This window comes from Camarhynchus parvulus, chromosome 12 (assembly GCF_901933205.1).
Source record: "Camarhynchus parvulus chromosome 12, STF_HiC, whole genome shotgun sequence".
NCBI lineage: Eukaryota > Metazoa > Chordata > Aves > Passeriformes > Thraupidae > Camarhynchus > Camarhynchus parvulus.
The window spans coordinates 4,094,221-4,111,559 of NC_044582.1; the positions used below are offsets into that span (position 1 = coordinate 4,094,221).

General features: G+C 48.0%; 2 protein-coding genes across 6 annotated transcripts in view; one reads left to right on the forward strand and one right to left on the reverse strand.

The window, feature by feature from the left end:
- The window catches only part of MAPKAPK3 (MAPK activated protein kinase 3), an 81,833-nt gene that overhangs the window by 47,081 nt on the left and 17,413 nt on the right, over positions 1-17,339 (reverse strand). Inside the window, exon 1 of one of the 4 annotated variants that reach the window (XM_030956895.1) lies at positions 514-566. The exons of 2 other annotated variants lie outside the window; for them this stretch is intronic. The gene's annotated coding sequence lies outside the window, so the exon portion shown is untranslated. Of the gene's footprint in view, positions 1-152; positions 457-513; positions 567-17,339 lie in introns of those variants that run through there. One more of the 4 variants, XM_030956896.1, reaches the window with a different exon arrangement.
- CISH (cytokine inducible SH2 containing protein) lies at positions 7,888-16,846 on the forward strand. Of its 2 annotated transcripts, XM_030956900.1 has the most exons (4): positions 7,888-8,060; positions 8,314-8,597; positions 13,166-13,389; positions 13,861-16,846. In XM_030956900.1, exons 2-4 carry the CDS (start codon positions 8,551-8,553, stop codon positions 14,361-14,363), a joined length of 774 nt encoding a protein of 257 aa, XP_030812760.1. In that variant the 5' UTR covers positions 7,888-8,060; positions 8,314-8,550; the 3' UTR covers positions 14,364-16,846. The 2 variants fall into 2 exon arrangements, with proteins under 2 accessions (XP_030812760.1, XP_030812758.1); XM_030956898.1 differs by having other exon boundaries at positions 7,888-8,597.

Below are 17,339 nucleotides of genomic sequence, written 5' to 3' on the forward strand. Positions count from 1 at the left end.
CACCACAGCTGAAGTCTGTACAACAGAACAGAGCTTCGAGCACATAAACCCTCATCGACCACTTGTTGCCTCAATGTTTTATACAGAAACCCTCACAATGGTCCCCTGCCTCATCCCGACACTCCCAAATTGCGCAACAGAACCACGAATACCTGGACTGAACCCCAGGGCGGCACTGCCTGGGCAGGCACCGAACCCTGGGACTGCGCTTTAATTGCCTGGGTCCCCATGCTAGGGGCAGGGACCACCAAACCTCCCAGAAACTGCAGTCCGTGGAGATGCCATAACGTGGCTCCCAAAGCCGACAGGGTCCCGCTGGGGACCTGAGGGGGATCCCCGGGGCGGGTGCCGGTGCCAGCAGCGCCGTTACCACGAGCAGAGGGGCCGCTCGCTCAGCCCCCCGCGCTGAGGCGGCGGCGGAGGGCGGGAAAGCCCTGAGGCGAAGCCGGGAGAGCGGGGGGGTGGCGGCGCCGGGAGCCGGGCGGGGGCAGCTCCACGCCGGAGCTCCATTACCTGCCTGTGGCGGCGCGGCCCCAGCCGAGGCTTCCCGGAGCGTCTCGGGGAAGGCGGGCTCTGCCTGGGTCCGCCCCGCCGCCCCGGGCAGGTGCGCGCCGCCTTCCCGCCCCGAGCCGCGCCGGGCTGCCGGCGGCGGGACCGGCCCGAGCCCTCACAAGCGGCCCCGACCGGGCCGGGCCCGAGCGGGGAGCGGGAGCTGCCTCGTGTTCAGGTTCCACTGCTCGGGCTCCTCTGAACAACCCTGGTGGGGAACAATCCCCGCGATGGTTTTAAGGTGATCCAGGGCGGTGATTTAAGGCACGACATTAATTTATTGGGGTAAACGGCCCTGATAGAGGGGGGAAATGAGGCTGCAGCGGCGGCGGCTCCGGGCTGGTACCGCAGCGCGCCCGCGCGGTGGCACCGCCGGCCCTTCCCCCGATGGCTCCTCCGGGAAGGGAGAATCGCCACGTTCGCTCCGAACCCTGTGTTAAACAGGCTGTTACAAGGAGACGCGATAGCGGGCAGTGATCCTTCAGGCGCTTGGCTACCGAAAGGATGCTCTCGCTTAATACAGTCACTAAACGCGACCAAAGACGCGGTCAGTGTTTCTCGGCACTTTCGGATGCACAGTCAGGATACTAAAAGAGATGGTTCCCACAGCAACTGTCGCTCATCACTGGTGCACAGAGTGTGGTTCCAGGGATGTGAAATGCTGAGCTTTTTTCCCTACATGTGAAGATGAGTCATGCATCGAAATGGAGCTGTATTCGTATCACTGGAAGGAGCTTAAAGTTCACATGCTTTACAAGTTAAAAATACATTTGTCATTTTACGTAACATAATAGCATCTGGAGTTCTAGGAGATAGGAAAATAATTAAAAGGGCTAATGAGCCCTTTCCCCAAGGAATAAAAAGTAGTTCAACTTAGCAGGATGCAGATCTGCAGTACATCACCATGTGATGTGATGCTACAGCTATTCTGCCTCAGGTTTCCCTTCCAGGCTTTCAGCACTTCACCTGCTGGAGGGCCTGGCCCCCTGATTCAGTTCACTTATTCTGGGCTAATCAAATCCCTGAGGAAAACAGCTATTTCCAGTCTTTTCAGGTTTAGCTGTCAGCCGCCTTAGTCTGCATCACCTCCCACTGCGGTAGTCTCAGAGCAATGTATCTGTAACTGTGAGCTCCCAGGTTGCAAACCTTCAATAACATCGTTCTGCGGTCACCAGCTTGCTCTGATTTTCCTTCCCATGCCTTCTGCCTGTCTTTGCTTTTCTGTTTGTCCTGGATGGTAACTTCCTTCTCTTTGCAACAGGTAACTATTAGTTCTCTTCTCTGCACTCAGTCACTGGGGGCCAGACCCTTCAGAAAACTTCTAAATCTCTCCACACTCTTCTGCATTTTTTATTTTGAAAACCATACTTGCTCACACCTATCTGTAGCTCCCATTCCTGGCCCTGCTTTGGATCTTTCCATGTAACTCTCACCCAAAAGCCTACGGCTGCCCAAAGCAGGCAGGAGTTACACTGACTAGCACATTGAAGCTGGTAGAAGGCGATTTATGGCTCTATTCTAAGAAATATTAAATGTTATAAAAATTCCAAGCAGATGTCTACTGAAGGGGTTGCTATTTTCTATAATGTGTTGTCAGAAGTAAGGAATTTCATTAAGAAACTACGACTCCAACTATTACAAGAATGAGTTTCTAAAAAAATAAGCTGTGCATGGAAAGCAAGGAGGAAAGATGAGGGAATGAGACAGGATGTGTGAAATTAGTTAGTTCTACATGTTTCAGTTATGAGCCATCTCCTGATGTGAAGAGTTAAACTGGGATGATAAAAACCACATTTTTGAAGTCAGAGGAGTATCTCACTGGATGAAAAGCTTGTTTGAGTTCGCCACCTGATGTTGCCTGGATATGCTCTTGGCAAAGCTCATCATTTTACCAGCAACCAGTAGTAAGTTTAAATAGGGCAAAATACCTAAAACCCCAATGTGAATCATGGTTAATAAGGCCTTACTTCAACCCTCTGCTCATTGCAACCACCATAAACTCCTAAAAAGCCTTTCTAGCTTCAGTCCAAGTATCATTCACTCTACACAAGGATGACCCCAAAATAAAAAGCAGCTCCTGAAGCCTCTCTTGGTGCTCATTGCAGGTGGAGATCCATTAGCATCCTCTGGAGATGCTGATGGAGAATACACTGACAGGCCCACTGCAGCTCCTTGAGCCAAGGGATGTTTTTCACTCAAACAGATGTTTTTATTTATTTATTGATGCTTGCTTTTTGAAGTTCAAAAACCCCTAAAACAGTACTATTACAGGCTAAGAGCCCACTACAGCAAAAGTTCTTTCATCTTCACAAAAATCCTCAACACTGTAAATTAAACATTAATCCTACTTTTACCAGAAGTCCCAAACAGCAATAACATAGAGCAACTTAAATTTCAAAAGAGAATTTGGTGTAGCTCAGTTTGCCTGCTTTGTCCCAAAATAAAACACAGCTTATAGGAGAAAACAGCAAATATTAAGGTCCTCTTCTTTCAATAAGCTTAGGGGCAGCAACCCCTTTCCTCTAATGATGTGTTTTAACCTGGTGAAGCTTTTTGTTTTAGCCAGCACACAGTTTGGATATGTTCTCCCTGATTTTATCATGTCTTCAATATCACAGATACCTGCTTTACAGACAGACAGCACCACTCTGTTTAAACAGAGGTTAATTTTGGCTATTTCACTGCGTATTTTCACTGCCTTTTTATTGGGCTGTAGCAATTCAATAGCTGGGATCAAAGACATTTCAGACTTTCAAATGTCTCATTTCCCAATAAAAATGAAAGGAACTGAATTTGCTGTCATCTGGAGAGCTAGGAAAGCTGATGTCATCAAATGTTCTCTGAGGGGTGGCAGATCTTGAGGAGTGATACCTGAATGGTACAGGGATCTCAGTTTCCTTATATACAAAAGTGATTTGCTTGGTGGTCAGCCCTTTGATAGCAATGTCTCATGGAAACAGCTGCGATAAAGAAATTATCAGCTGAAAACTAGTGACTTGTTTTTCTGAAACTTTGCTTTGTCTGAGTAACAGCTCTCTATTTTTTTCTGCTGTTATGAGAGATCCACACTCACGGGATGCATTATACAGATGTCACCAAAGAGAAAATCCTCTGTACTGTCAGTTTGAAGTGAGGACACGGCTTTGTCTGGTTGGGTGGTTGCAACAACCTTATTAAATCCCCCAGGAAGTTCTTCAGAAACTGCAGCTGTGATATTAAAAGAAAGAAAGGGCAGCTCTACAGAGTAACATTTTGATATGAAGGAGAACAAAAGCAGTCTCTTGTAGGATCTTTAGTTTAGACTGTCATGTACACAGTGGTCTGAAACACAAACTATATGCATGTTTTTTCGGCTGTCTTTTGGCTCTGCTCTGGAGGTGTGTCTCAGACTTATCAAAAAGGCATGAAAAAAAACCAAACTCAAAAAGCTCATCAGCAAACAGCCTGGCTCTTTTCTCTCCTGGCTGACACAAAACCAGGTTTATAAAGCTCTTTCATAGGCAATGATCTTTACTGATGCTTTGTTGCTAGAACAACTTCTCTTTTAGTCTCAGCACCCTCTGTCCTTGTGTCCATGGGATTATAGCATGGTTTCCAGGAGGAATTAAAATTCTGGCTATAAAGCAGCTTCTAGTTAAGAAACAGAAGTCTCAAGAACACCACTTGCACCATCTGGAGAGCCTGTCCTGGTACCTGACTTTGCTCCTCAAGATTAATTCCTCCATGTTAGCACATAGCAGGTATTTTCCTATATAAATACAGATGAGGATAGAAAAGCTGCTTTTTTATGCCTGGCTTCAGACACCCTATTACAGGTACCTTGTCTTGGTCATTGAGAAGGTTTTGGGAGGCTCCATCTATGTTCCTCCACAGTTTATTGATAGGGGAGTCAGAGAGATACCAGCTGGACGTTTCCCTTTCAGCAGATATGAAAAAAAGATACATTTTTTTCACAGAAGAGTCATAAATCAAAAGCATAAAAAACCTTCTAATCTGTCTACAGGAGATGGTGCTTCATTTTATGCTGCAGTGGAGCAGAAGAAATTAATCTCTTTCATTGAAACATCCTGCAACTAATGGGTATGACAGCATTACCTGGTAGTCCTGGGGTGGCCTTCCAGATCACTCAGGAATACAATTTTTGCAGCATTCGAATCAAGCAGCAAAACTCCTAACAGATGCCACAGTGCCATCACCTTCTAGGTCACCATGTGCCACAAGCCTCAGGACAACGAATATGCTGAGATCCTTCTAATAACCCAGGGTATTTTTTCACAGCTTGAAACAAAACCCATTCCTTTCTGCACATCCTACTTCTCATGGAGTCAGCTCAGATGTCCCTGTATCCATGGCACAGCTCACCCACACCCTGGAGACTCCTCCATTGTTACTCACCAGGTTGGGAAATCAAAACCACAACATTAAATGAACCACCTGTTGTTGATTACAGGAATTGGTGTGTCCTACTCGAATAATGAGCTGGCCCCTCTAAACAAGGAACAGCTGCTTATTATAGGTAATGTTGGGGCACTCACTGGGGTTTGTTACACTACAGCTCAGGGTAAGAGCCAGGCAGTAACCAAAGGGATGACTTTCAGTCTTTCAAGCTACTGGTGAAGGTGAACGAAGTCCCCAGGCACACGGACCCCTCTCAGGAGTTACGATTCTGGATGTCACTTTTCATTGGCACCAACTCTACAAGATCACAGGAATGTCCAAATGCCCAGAAAAAGTCGTGTGACACCCGCAGTGGGAAGGGGCTCTGGCCACCGGTTTTCCCAAGCACACATTTAGCAGCAGATGGTGCTGTTGTGTCAGTGAACTTTCCTGAGGGACTTACTGCCTCACTATTTCTGGATTTTCTTCCCTGCCTTTATTGCGAGCTTTGAGCTTTCTTTGACACCTTTCATAACTAAAGCCTAGCATTCAATGATATCACTCAACAAGATTTCTTGCTACTTCCTCTGTAATGCCCTTATTATTCAAGACAGTACTCTGGAAAGCCATTTATATGAATATAAACTGGGTTTAAACAACTAATTGGTGTGAATGGCAGCACTTTATATTGTGCAGGGCCTGGGACACTGGCACATCGGGCACACTGTGCTGCTCCCCTCTTGGGGCATTGCCCTGTGCCCGAGGAGTGCCAATGAGCACAACGTTCATGTCGAGTGATAAAGCACTGCTGAGTGCTCCTGACTTCAAACCGATCACAGATTTCTTAGATAAAACAGCCCAGGCATTGGCCTGAATATTTTTTGAGGTGGTCCCCTGAAGAAGTTTTCAGTACAAATGCAAGCTCCTTTCATTGATGCACACACCCATCAGCTACTCTGAGATAAGACTCGTCTCTCCGGGTCCGGCAGGGCCGTGAGCAGCGTGGCTCGGGTCCGGTTACTGCGGCTGGAAAACCAGTGCGGGAGAGCGGGATGGGTACTGGGAGCACTGGCCAGCGCTGCCCCCGCTTCTGCAGGGATGTTCCTCTGCACAGTGCTGAGCGTGCCCTCCCTGCGCCCGAGATCCAAATGGCTGCTCAGCCCCCAGCACAGAGCCTCTACAAAAAGCCTCCTCCAGGCGAGGATCACTAGATGGAGCCCAATTCTAAGTGAAAAGAAGATGCAGACAGCTCCTCAATGCCAGCGCAGGGCTGCAGCGCTCCTGCCGGCACACCAAGCTGGGATCTCAGCGTCCCCCCGCGAGGCTGACGACGAATTAAATACCTTCTGAACGTGCAGGTTCACTGTGGTTTGCCGGAGACAAGAGCTGCTCCCACCTCTGTAGTCTGGATCTGTTCAAATCCATTGTGCTGCTGCACCACTGACAGAAGGTTTAAACCACCTCGGATTTAGATGTTGAAGGGGCACAGGCACGCAGGTGTTCTCTGCAACCCTGAGCCAGGGTTACAAAGGACTCTCCGAACGATCGTCTGAATGTTGTGCTTGCTGTGCACAGGAAAGGTGAGGATTGAAATTCCTCTGCCAGGCCCTCGCCCCCGCTGCAAATTTACACACATTCAGAGGAAGTGTGAGCTAAAGTCTGTCAGGCTCAGAAGCAAACTGATCAAGGAGTGCCTGCAGGCTGACATTGCCAACCCTTTGAGATGGCCCTTAGAGTACTTAGATGCATGGACAGATATCAGGATACTTAGATGGCCCTCAGCACCTCTCTCTTCGCATAGCTGGGTATTATTAGCAGCACTCATTACTGCACTGCCCCTGATTCAGGACAGAAAACGGATGGAAGCGTGCAGGAGGCTGAGCAGCTGCCAAATGAAACTGTAGGGAGTGAAAGCCTGAGTCAGGAGCCGAACACAGCCTGCCTCCTCTAAGGCTCATTCCCATGAAGGGAACCACCCTTCTAACCTCACCCTTATCAGCATCCTGCCTTCCCCTCTGCTCTCGGCCCCATCCACTTCTGAATGTTCTGAATGGCACAATGATTACTAATATTTTTAAGTATTCGACCTACTCCAATGGAGGCGGCAGACAGACCACTCTCATTCTCTCTTATCTCTAATAAGAGAAGAGGTGGAAACTCGTGGTAGGAAAAGACAAAAGCAATCAAGCTTTTGTTATAAAGTGTTCGAAAACCCTAAAAGAAACCAAAATATTTCCTCATCGGTTGCCAGATTTTAACTCGACAATGTTCTGTAAATGCAGGACAAAACGCTGGTGGTGTAGCCTTTTCCAGGAGACTTCGCTGAGCTGATACCTGATTCACACAAGACTCCCAGGTGACCAAGACAACCTTTATAAAACAACCTGTGCAGCGTGACAACCACACAATGGCTGCCCAGAGTAATAGAGCCTGCAGCACATCCTCCTCCTACTCCCCAGGTTTCCCTGGAAATTGCCCCAGTCAGTCCCTGTTTACCCCTCCAGCCCCACGGCCTTGCCCTGCACCGGTGCTCAAGAGACCCAGAGAGGCGCCACCAGCTCGGGGAGGATGCCGAACCGCCGGGGAGGGGAGGCATGAAACAACACCGCACAACACCAAACGCTTAAAAACAAGTGGAAGGAAAACGGCACACAGCTGCGGGAAAATCAAAGGGAGCCGAGCTCGAAGGCCGGGCAGGAGGCGGTGGGCGCTGCCCGCCCCGCCCCGGGCGGGCCCCGCGCATGCGGCGGCGGCGCCCATTGGCAGCGCCCGGCGCGCCGGCCCCGCGTTCCTGGAAAGTTCTTGGAAATGGATCAAAGGCGTTTCCGCGAACACGCGCGGCGGCGGCTCCGCACGGCTCCCCTCCCTCCCTCCCCACCCCCAGCCCTGCCTGCCCACCCCACCCCACCCCACCCCCGCGCCGGGAGGGCTCCCCTCCCTTCCCTCCCCTCCCCCGGCCATGGCAGCAGGGACGCGGCCCTGCTGGACACAGCTATTTATACCTTCGCTTTTTTTTTATTCCCCTCCTCCCCTCGTGGCTGATATAGGAAGAGTGATGCGAACACAATACGATTCCAGGAATTCCTCACTTCCTGGAACAGATTAAAAGGGACACACAAAAGATTACTAAGGAGGTTTGCCTTTTTTTTTTTTTTCCTCCCCCCCTCCTTCCACGGAGCTTCATTTCTCCGGAGCCAGCGCTGAGACAGGTCGCTGCTCCGGCTCTTCCCGCAGCACTCGGGGAGATCTTATTTATTGGTACCTATTTATTATTATTTCAGAGTGCTCTGAAGGAAGATCAGTTCCTTTTTAAATATATGTAATTTCCTTTTTCTCGGGTTATTTTTTAAACTTTTTTTTTTTTTGCTGCTGTTTTCTGAAAAGCAGAACAAGAATACATTATTTTTTCTAAAGCACTGAGAGCGCACGCATTTTCTTGGCCAAAGTTGCTGAAGTCTGTCGGACAGCTCGTCGTCTGCTGTGTCTGAAACAACCTGCAAAAGGGGTTTGCTGAGACTTGCCAGCCTTCTCTCACCGTGAACCCCAACTAGAGGCTGAACTCACTGCTTCGGGGAAGCAAAGACAAGAAGAGAAGAAATAATTTCCCACCTTCTTGACGACTTAATGCTTTTCCCTTGGTCCGGGAGTGACATGATCCTCTGTGTTCAGGGGTAAGATACTTTGTAGCCTTCTGTGAAAAGCTGTGCTTTGATAATTGTAATTAGGAAGGTTCTCTGTGCCAGTTTTTTAGCTCCCGTGTGTTGCCATGTGTGACTGCTGTAATGGAATGGGAATGACTTTGGCCGGCCAAGTGCTGAGTTCATATGTCTGTCCTGTGTGCCTGTGTTTTAGATTCTAAGGCCAAAATCATGGAACCATAAGGTATTCCTGATTTCTGTGCTTTCTACTGCTGAAAAACTGAATACAGGGTATTCAAAGTCTTTGGGAGAGTAAGAATAACTTGGGGTGTGTTGTTCAGTGCGGTGGACGCAGCAGCAGTGCGGACACCAACCCAACACCATAGGTGCTCTCTAAAGCCCTTTTGGAATCAAACTGCTTACAGGGAAAAACTTCCCTGGAGTTTAAGTGCTTTGGTCTATTTCTAAGGAGGTATTTATGCTAAATTAATGTCAGTTTTGTGTAAGTTTAGGTGTATGTACATATACATACAGCTTTTTGTGGGGTGAGAGTGGCAGGGGGCACACAGATAGTTCCACATCTGCCTTCAGGAGAACAGGTGACATCCAGATGCCTTCTCTGGTATCAGTACTGATGTGTCCACTTCAGTGTCCCTGTGACCAGCTTCGTTATCAGCTGAGGAATACCTGGTGTGCAGAAATCACCTGGTACTTTTAGACATGCTGCATACTTGGAAATTGTGAGCATTTGTTTCAGTCTGAGTCATCATGTCAGATTCTCTTATCACTCCAGTGTATGGTGGATTTTCCTCAGAGTAAAATCTTCCTTGTCTGCCTACGATGACCAAAGCATGGGGATTTTCCTGCCATTTCCTCCCCGCAAATCTGTCTCACAGGCAAGGAGAGCTCATGTTTACCACTACTTTCCTACTATGTGAGCGGTTTGTTTTCACTCTTATTTTCAGTCTGCAGCTGCAGTTCCTATAGCCATGGCAAAGGGAATTCAGTTTTGAGCTTGGCCTTTGGGAAACCCTTATCTGAAGCTTTTCTCCAGGGTCAACATACCAGAGCTACTGCTTCCCTTACCCACCAAAAACTTATTATGGAGCCAGATGTGTAGTTGTTTTCATTTTAATGTCTATTTTGAAGGCCATTTATTGCTCCATTTTCATTATCCTTTAGGATTTTGTATATCCTGGACTCCATACTCTCCATCCTATTCAGACCAAGCTCCCAGTGGAGTGTTGGGATGCAGCTGATGGAAGGGAGAGCAGCTCCACATTTTTCTTGTAGTTATGTTACTGTGTTATGAAGTTTAGCTTATCAACACAGAAACTACAAAGCCAATATTAAATGGTATCAGACGTATCTGATTCTCCTGAATTTTCTTGCCCTTCTAAGGCTTTCTGAAACACTGGCTGTCAAAGCACAGGGAAGTTCATTTGCTGTTTCTCTAGAGAGTGCACCCAGACTCTGAGCTAGACATGCCAAATTTCATATGGCTGTTTGCTTCCTCCTCACAGCTGTTGTATGAACACTTTGCTCTATCCAGTCCTGATTCTCCACGTCTTTCCTCTGCTTTCTCTCTTACAAGCACTATTTGCAAATCCTTTCTTTGCCCCACCAAAGGGCTGACTTTTCATGTCAGCAAACCTTTTCAAATCTGTCCTTATCCCAGCAAACTCTTCTTAACCCTCTTGCAAGTGTTCTTGCGTTACAAGCTGTAGTCTGCTATTACTTGCTGATCCTCTGCTCTCCCATTCCTGTGCTTGGAGCTGCTCTGTTTGCTCCTAGCAGCAGCTTTCCTTTCTTCAGCCTATGTACGAAGTTGTTTAGGACAGCAGCACCTCCCAGTCTGTCGAAATTTCTAATCCTTCTCCTCTCTTCCAGCATGTTCCTTTGAGCCTACAGCCACACTGGGGGGTTTTGTAGGGGCCTAAGGCCAGGATATAGAAGGAAAATAGGAAATGTGTGAGCCCAGCTTTTTTCTGGCTGCAGTGGAAGGATCCCCACAGTGCCTGTCGGGGTCCAGGCTCCTCCAGCCTCCGGTGGCACAAAGTGTAAGGCAGCAGAGCATGAGTACAGTGGGAAAACTCATCTCAAGCACGTGGGCTCTGTAAAAGAAATCGACTGACAAATTCACACAGTTGATGTGGTTTTTGGAGGACCAAACTGTGAACTGGTGCAACCCTTGAAAGTAACAACTTTCCTCCTGATTCATGGCAGACATTTCCCTGTGTAGCTTTGCTATCTCTCCCTTCCTTCCCTGCCTCTCAGCCAATTCCCGATTTCCTCTCTGAAGCTGGTATATAAAAAGAAAAAAGTTCCATGCTATGAAATGTTTTTTTTAATGTTCCAAACCTTTCTGGAAAGGTAGGCCTGAAAAATTTTCCAGGAGAAAATAAGTTCAGAGAGATTTGGCACTTGGAGTGCAGTATTCGAATTCTGGCAAGTGAATGGTGCAGGACTGATTGTCCTTAGTATCAGTCACAGTCATTTTCAGCTTTGGGAACAGTTGGTGTGAGAGACACTGCTGTGCCAGCAGGCCCAGGACACCCTCCTTGCACAGCACAATTGGTAATTAGGATCAGCACAGGCAAGGATCAGAATCACAGAACATTCTGAGTTGAAAGGCACTCACAAGGATGATTGAGTCCAACTCTGAATGACCCATATGGGGATCAAGTCCGTGACCTTGGTGTTATTTGCACCATGCTCCAAGCAGCTGATCTGGCTTATGGTCCTTGTGCAAAAAGGAGGGTAATGCAGAACTGGGAATCTCCTTTCCCCAAAGAGACAGGTAGCTAGGCATTTGTGAAGACTGTGACATTAAGAGGGAGACATCCAAATATCTTGAAGAATGGAGCCCTCAACACCTATAAATGTATATCCGGGAGGATTTAAAAGAGAACTCAGAGCTTTTCCAACAATGATCTCCAGGTATAAAAATATATCCAGATGTACAAAAGCCCCTGAAAATGCAGGTCCTGTAACCAAGAGTCTCTGATGAGGACTATGGCCAGCAATCACTTTTATTCAGCCTGGCTTCTTACCCATTAATAGAAATTAGGAAACATAGATTAGATACCATGAAAGCCAAGCAGGTATCCTTCTTCTGAAATGTGATTTGACACATGGAAAAAAATGTTCCTTCCTAAATAGTAACAGAATAGCAGGGGGTTTGCTATGTATTGCAAGGGCAAGAGTATCTCTCTGTAGATTTAAATTTACCTTACTCCAAACCTCCATGGTTTGTTTAGACATGCAGACATGTGGAACTGATCATGGCTTTCATCGTGTGAAAGTGCTTTCAGGTCCTCTCTAATCTACTTTCCTCCCACATCTCTTCTTCTCGTTCTCTGTCCCACACTTGAGTCTCAGCAGTTTGAGGTGATGGAGTGCAGCTATAATCAGGTGCAGATCAGTTTATAGCATATTTATTTATGTACCTGAAGTGTCCCTGTTCACACAGAACATGGGGAAGGAGGATGATCTGAAGGGAAGCACTTAGGACTTCAGAGTCTCCTTGTGCTTCTCTTCAACAAAGTGGGGAGGTGGCTCTACCCTGCGCCATCACTGTCAGCTCCAGTGGTGCTGTGGCAGTGTCACACTGAGGACTGAGTGTATTTCTCTCAGGCATCTTCTCTTTAAAGTGTCTGAAAGACAAGTGTGTTGGGGATGGTGGGGGGATGTAACACAGGGCATGCAGCAGGACAGGGAACACAGAGGCAAAGAGCTTACACACACTGGGACAGAAACTAATTTTTGCTCAGGAGCTTGCCTGGGAATGAAGACTTTCCTGGCCTCTGACATCCATCCTCCCTAGAGCTCTGCTTTCCTTTAGGAATAATCCTTGTGCTGCTGAGGAAGAGCACCCATGATCCATGAGAGCTCCAGGCTCTGTGAAAATGCATTTAGATGCTGAACAGCTTCACCACTTAGGCCACAGGGGAATGAATATGTGTTCTAGCAGCCTGGCCATGGCAGAGCCTCCTCCTGCAGTCCTGCAGGGATTACAGCCACATTGACTCCTCATCAAGCTGCTGAACACTGGGGTGGGTGTAGTGCATAGGCTTGGCTAAAACAAGAATTCCCACTGTTCTCTATGTGATCAGCTCACTCTGAGTTCTGACAGATTCATTTAGGATCAGGTCATCCTTGAGCAGAAAGTGGGTAGGACACAACCCAAGCTATTCCCAATTCTGCTTCTAATTATACTGCAGTAAATGACAATCCCACTGGCAGAAACAGAAATGCTCCAACATTGTAATCATGTAACTGAAGCTGTAATGCTGTCATAAACCTTACTGCCCCTGAAACTACATATTAAAAAGCAACATCTAAAGATTTCAGATTCAAAATCATCATAAATCGCAAGACTGACCACCTTCCGTAAGACCAAAGAGGCAAACTCACTGTCCCTGTTTCTAAGGGCTCATCTTTAGCTGTGTTCCTTCCTCCTCCCTTGCCTGTCTCAGAAGCAATGGTGCTGAGGATCTGTTTGTAAAACATAACACATTGTATAATGTAGCATGCACTCAACAGACCCTGCAACTGATTTCAAGCCAAGGAGAAATAGCACAGTGTGCCTTTCATTTCAGACCTCATCCTTTGCTGGCGGAGGAAAAGATCAGGAGAGTGTCACTCAGGGGCATTGAGGAATTGTCAGAGCCCATCATGCAGCCTCTCCCAGTTATGGCCTTCCAGGAGGAGTCTGCGCCTGCCCTTGCAGCTCCAGTTCCAGACAGCAACCCACCTCAGACACGGGACCCTGAAGAAGACCTTCTCTGCATTGCAAAAACCTTCTCCTACCTGCGAGAATCTGGTAAGACTCAATTGCAAAGTCACAGGGTCAGAAGGGTGCAGGGACCCAATTCCACGATTCCCACCAGGAAGAATCTCCTGATCCCACTTCAGACAGGAGCCTGGTTCTGTCACAGCCATAGCTGGCTGTGCACACAGCAAGCATATCTGCAGTCTCTATACATCATGAACTAATTTATTGCTTTATCTTTTGTAACTGAATTGGGAGAAGGAATTGCAAAAAGCAAATTGCTTTTTCTCTGTAAACTGCAGCTGCTGCAGTAGCCGCCAGCCTCATCCTAAGCCCCAGCACAGCAATGACAAGCATAGGCAGGTCACCTTTAGAACTTGGTCTTAATTTATGAAGGTCTTGCCAACTCTGGCTCTGCTTCCCAGGCCCTTAACGTGGTTGTCTTCAAGGCTTCCCTAAATATAGTGCCAGTCCTAGGATATGTTCTTTTCCTAACAAATTCTTTCTCGCATGTTTTTCCAGGTTGGTACTGGGGTTCCATCACTGCCAGCGAGGCCAAGCAGCATCTGCAGAAGATGCCTGAGGGCACCTTCCTAGTGCGGGACAGCACCCACCCCAGCTACCTGTTCACGCTGTCCGTCAAGACCAACCGCGGGCCCACCAACGTGCGCATCGAGTACGCCGACGGCAAGTTCCGCCTGGACTCCAACTACCTGAGCAAACCTCGCATCCTGGCCTTCCCTGACGTGGTCAGTCTCATCCAGCACTATGTCTTGTCCTGCACAACGGAAAGCAAGACCGAGGCTCCCTACCCGCCTCCGTCTCCTCTACCTCCCCTGCAGAAGGAGCTGGCAGCAGCCGCTGTACACCTGAAGCTGCTGAGGCCGCTGGGCCGCAAGGACAGCATGGCCAGCCTGCAGCACCTGTGCCGGCTGCGCATCAACAAGTGCACGGCCGACGTGGAGCGGCTGCCCCTGCCCCGGAGGATGGCGGAATACCTGAAGCAATATCCCTTCCAGCTCTGAAGCGTGGCCCTTCTGTCTCAGGCAGGAACGAGAGACACAACCACCAGAACTCTGTGGCTCCATCCCACTAAAGGCGGGCACAGCGAAGACCTGATTATCAGCAGAGATTGCATCCATCTTTCCTCTCCCCTTCCCTTCACATCCATTCCAGCCCCAGGGAGGAGTGGGTTGTTTCAGTGAGCACGGGGCACCAGCTGAGCTCTGACCCTCGGGCCGTGCCGGCAGTGCTGGAAGAAGCTCTGTGGGCACAGCCACACTACTTGAATGTCAGAGTTGCTGGGACAGTGGACATGTTAACGTTGTTATTTTTGCTATTTATTTCCATGGCAGTTTCTCTCCTCGTGGTATTTTTAAAGCACCTTTTACTTTATTGTTTTTTTGTTTCTTTTGTGGAATTAGAGATAGCGTAAAGGCTCCCAGCCAACTGGCAGCTGAAACTCTTTGGGAATTTGGATTTGGATTCGCATCCAAACAGCTTCTGTTTGAGCCTGTCTCTGTGACAGGTCACAGGAGTCCACATCCAAGCTCTCCTAGGCTTCTGGGGTATATGAGACTCAGATGGCTGTATCCAGACCCACCTCTAGAGAGGTAAAGACTATTTGTTTTTTCTTCCTTAGCTACAGAGGGTATCACAACCTCAGAGCACAATGGGAACTCCCAAAGATATGTGCTGCATCACACGTGGACAGGAGACTTCTTTGAGGAAGCTCTTCTTCCTTGAGAGTTCTACACAGAGATCTGGATAGTGAGGTTGGGCCAGGGAGCACTCATCCCATTTTTTTTCCGTCTTCTCCATCTCCAAAAGAAGTTTGTGACAAAACATTTCAAAACAAGTCACTAGAAACCAAATGTTCTCATATGCAGGCAGAAGGATTTCATTTCAGAGCACCCTGTGTTTGGCTCGGGGTTTTAAAGTGCTGTTCCCTGCCCTTGCCTGAGACACAGGGCAAGAGCAGGGTCTCCTTGAGCAGGGGCTCAGAGACAGCTCTGCTGGGCTGCACCAGTGACACGCACAGCTTCAGGCTATTTATTTATTTATTTCTGGGGTAACACTTGGAGGCACCTCAGCCCTCAGAGCTCTCCCTGCTCCCACGATGCCACACTGCTGCATGCTCTGCTCCTGCCAGCATTAGTCACTGGCCACACGGCTTCTGCCAGCTCCAGGCTGGAGCACACACTGGAAACCACAATCCAACCTTTCTGTTTGCCAAGGGCCAGACCTCTCCTCCCCCCTGCTCTGACTTGCATGTTTGTTATCCACAATTAGGCTTTTGGCTCTGGGTTTCCTTCTCACACCCTATCCCTTTCACCCCCTGAGATGAGACACAATGGCTCTTCCCCTGCTCTTTTACACCCAGGAGGGACAGACAGCAGATGGGATCTGCCCCAAACCAGCACACATAAGTTGCCCCTTCCTGTTCATTTGCTGAATCTCAATCTTCCCACCTTGCCATTGAGCAAGAGTAGAGGAGGGAACAGACAGAAATGACCGTGTGGCTTATTTTGCCCCTAAGACCCCCTGACTTGTTCTAGCATGAATGGACATGAAGGATTCCTTGTTCATCCCTCCCTGGGACTCTAAGGCTCTGTAAACCAGAATGGACAAACCCCCAGCTATAGCTGAGTGTTAGAAGGGAAAATGGAAAAAGATGGGATAGTGACCCAGGAGACAAGCTCAAAAAATGGGTGAGTTTCTTCCACCCTATCTTAAAGCTGCCAAAAGGGACAAGATGGCCTGATGTGCTTAGTCAGTGTCCTTTTTTTTTCTCTCCACATGTATACAAGTTTGTGCTGTTGCAAGCTTTGTTTTTGATACTTTGATGATTGACAGTGTGCATGTGTGATGTCAGGTTTGCTTTTTGGTATATCCTTCCCCCTTCCCCTCTATGGCAGCAACCATGGAAAGGTACTGAATGAGAATGAAAATTTAGAAGGCAAAAAGGAAAACCTTTAAAAAAAGAATATAAATGATAAACCACTGAAAAGGCTTCCTTTTATCCAAACACCTCTATCTGCCTGAGGACACTGGGAACAAGGAAACCACAGCTCTCTGAGGAGCAGCAGTGATCTCAGGGAGCCCATACAGCTCAGCCCCAGGCCTGCTAACTACAGCTTGGGAAAAATCAGTTGGAGAGGTGTACAGCAGGAGAGGGCAGGTTGTTCAGCTCTCTGAAACTTGCCTCCTACTTGATCTGTTCTCTGTTGGGCGTGGTGGGGAGGTCAAGCTGTGGGTTTGACTCACTGCCCCAAGAGAGCCCAGGAGCTCCTGGCTGACCCCAGACTGAAGGCTGTGAGCTCCCACGGGCAGGGACCAGCTCTGTTCTGTGTTTGTTCTGCATTTAGCACAGTAGGGATCTCTAGGTGCTACTGCAATACAACAAATAAACAATACAGTTACTCCAAAAAGTCAGTTTCTTCTATCTTGAGACAATTTGTTAAAAATTATTTGACTCTGGATTTTAAATAAACATTTTAAATATACTTTAAAGCCACTCAAAGTCTTTAGTAAAATCCAAATGGATCAATTCCTTTTCTGTTTAGACACATCGTCCCCAAGAACACAGGGCACACTCTTGACCATTTTTTTCAAACAAGACAAAAAGCCTTTCAACATAAAGAAGGCTCTTCAGATACTGGGAGAATAAACACCAAAATCCTCAGTGTGGGCCTGGTTCCTGCTGCACACAGATGAGCAGCAGCAGATCCCAAGTCCCACGTTAATAAGGACTGAAGGCACATTTTTTAATGATATGGAAGAACACAGGAATGATTCTTGTATTGTTTCTGTGTGCCATAGAAAACCAATACAATGCAGGGGAAAGAAGGCAGAACATGAGTGGGCAGATGATGCTTTGGGTGGGAGATCCAGGGCAGATCCATTTTCCCCTATTCTGGGGCCATTGGGCTGCAGTGTCCCTGTACCTGTGGCCTGGCCCTGCAGCCTTTCACATCACCTGTGACACCAGACAGCAGGTG

Coding starts and splice junctions, on each gene's coding strand:
- CISH (XM_030956898.1), top strand. CDS start 8,551: ATGCTTTTCCCTTGGTCCGGGAGTGACATGATCCTCTGTGTTCAGGG. Junction 8,598..13,165: donor ATGATCCTCTGTGTTCAGGG/GTAAGATACTTT, acceptor CTTTCATTTCAG/ACCTCATCCTTTGCTGGCGG. Junction 13,390..13,860: donor CTCCTACCTGCGAGAATCTG/GTAAGACTCAAT, acceptor ATGTTTTTCCAG/GTTGGTACTGGGGTTCCATC.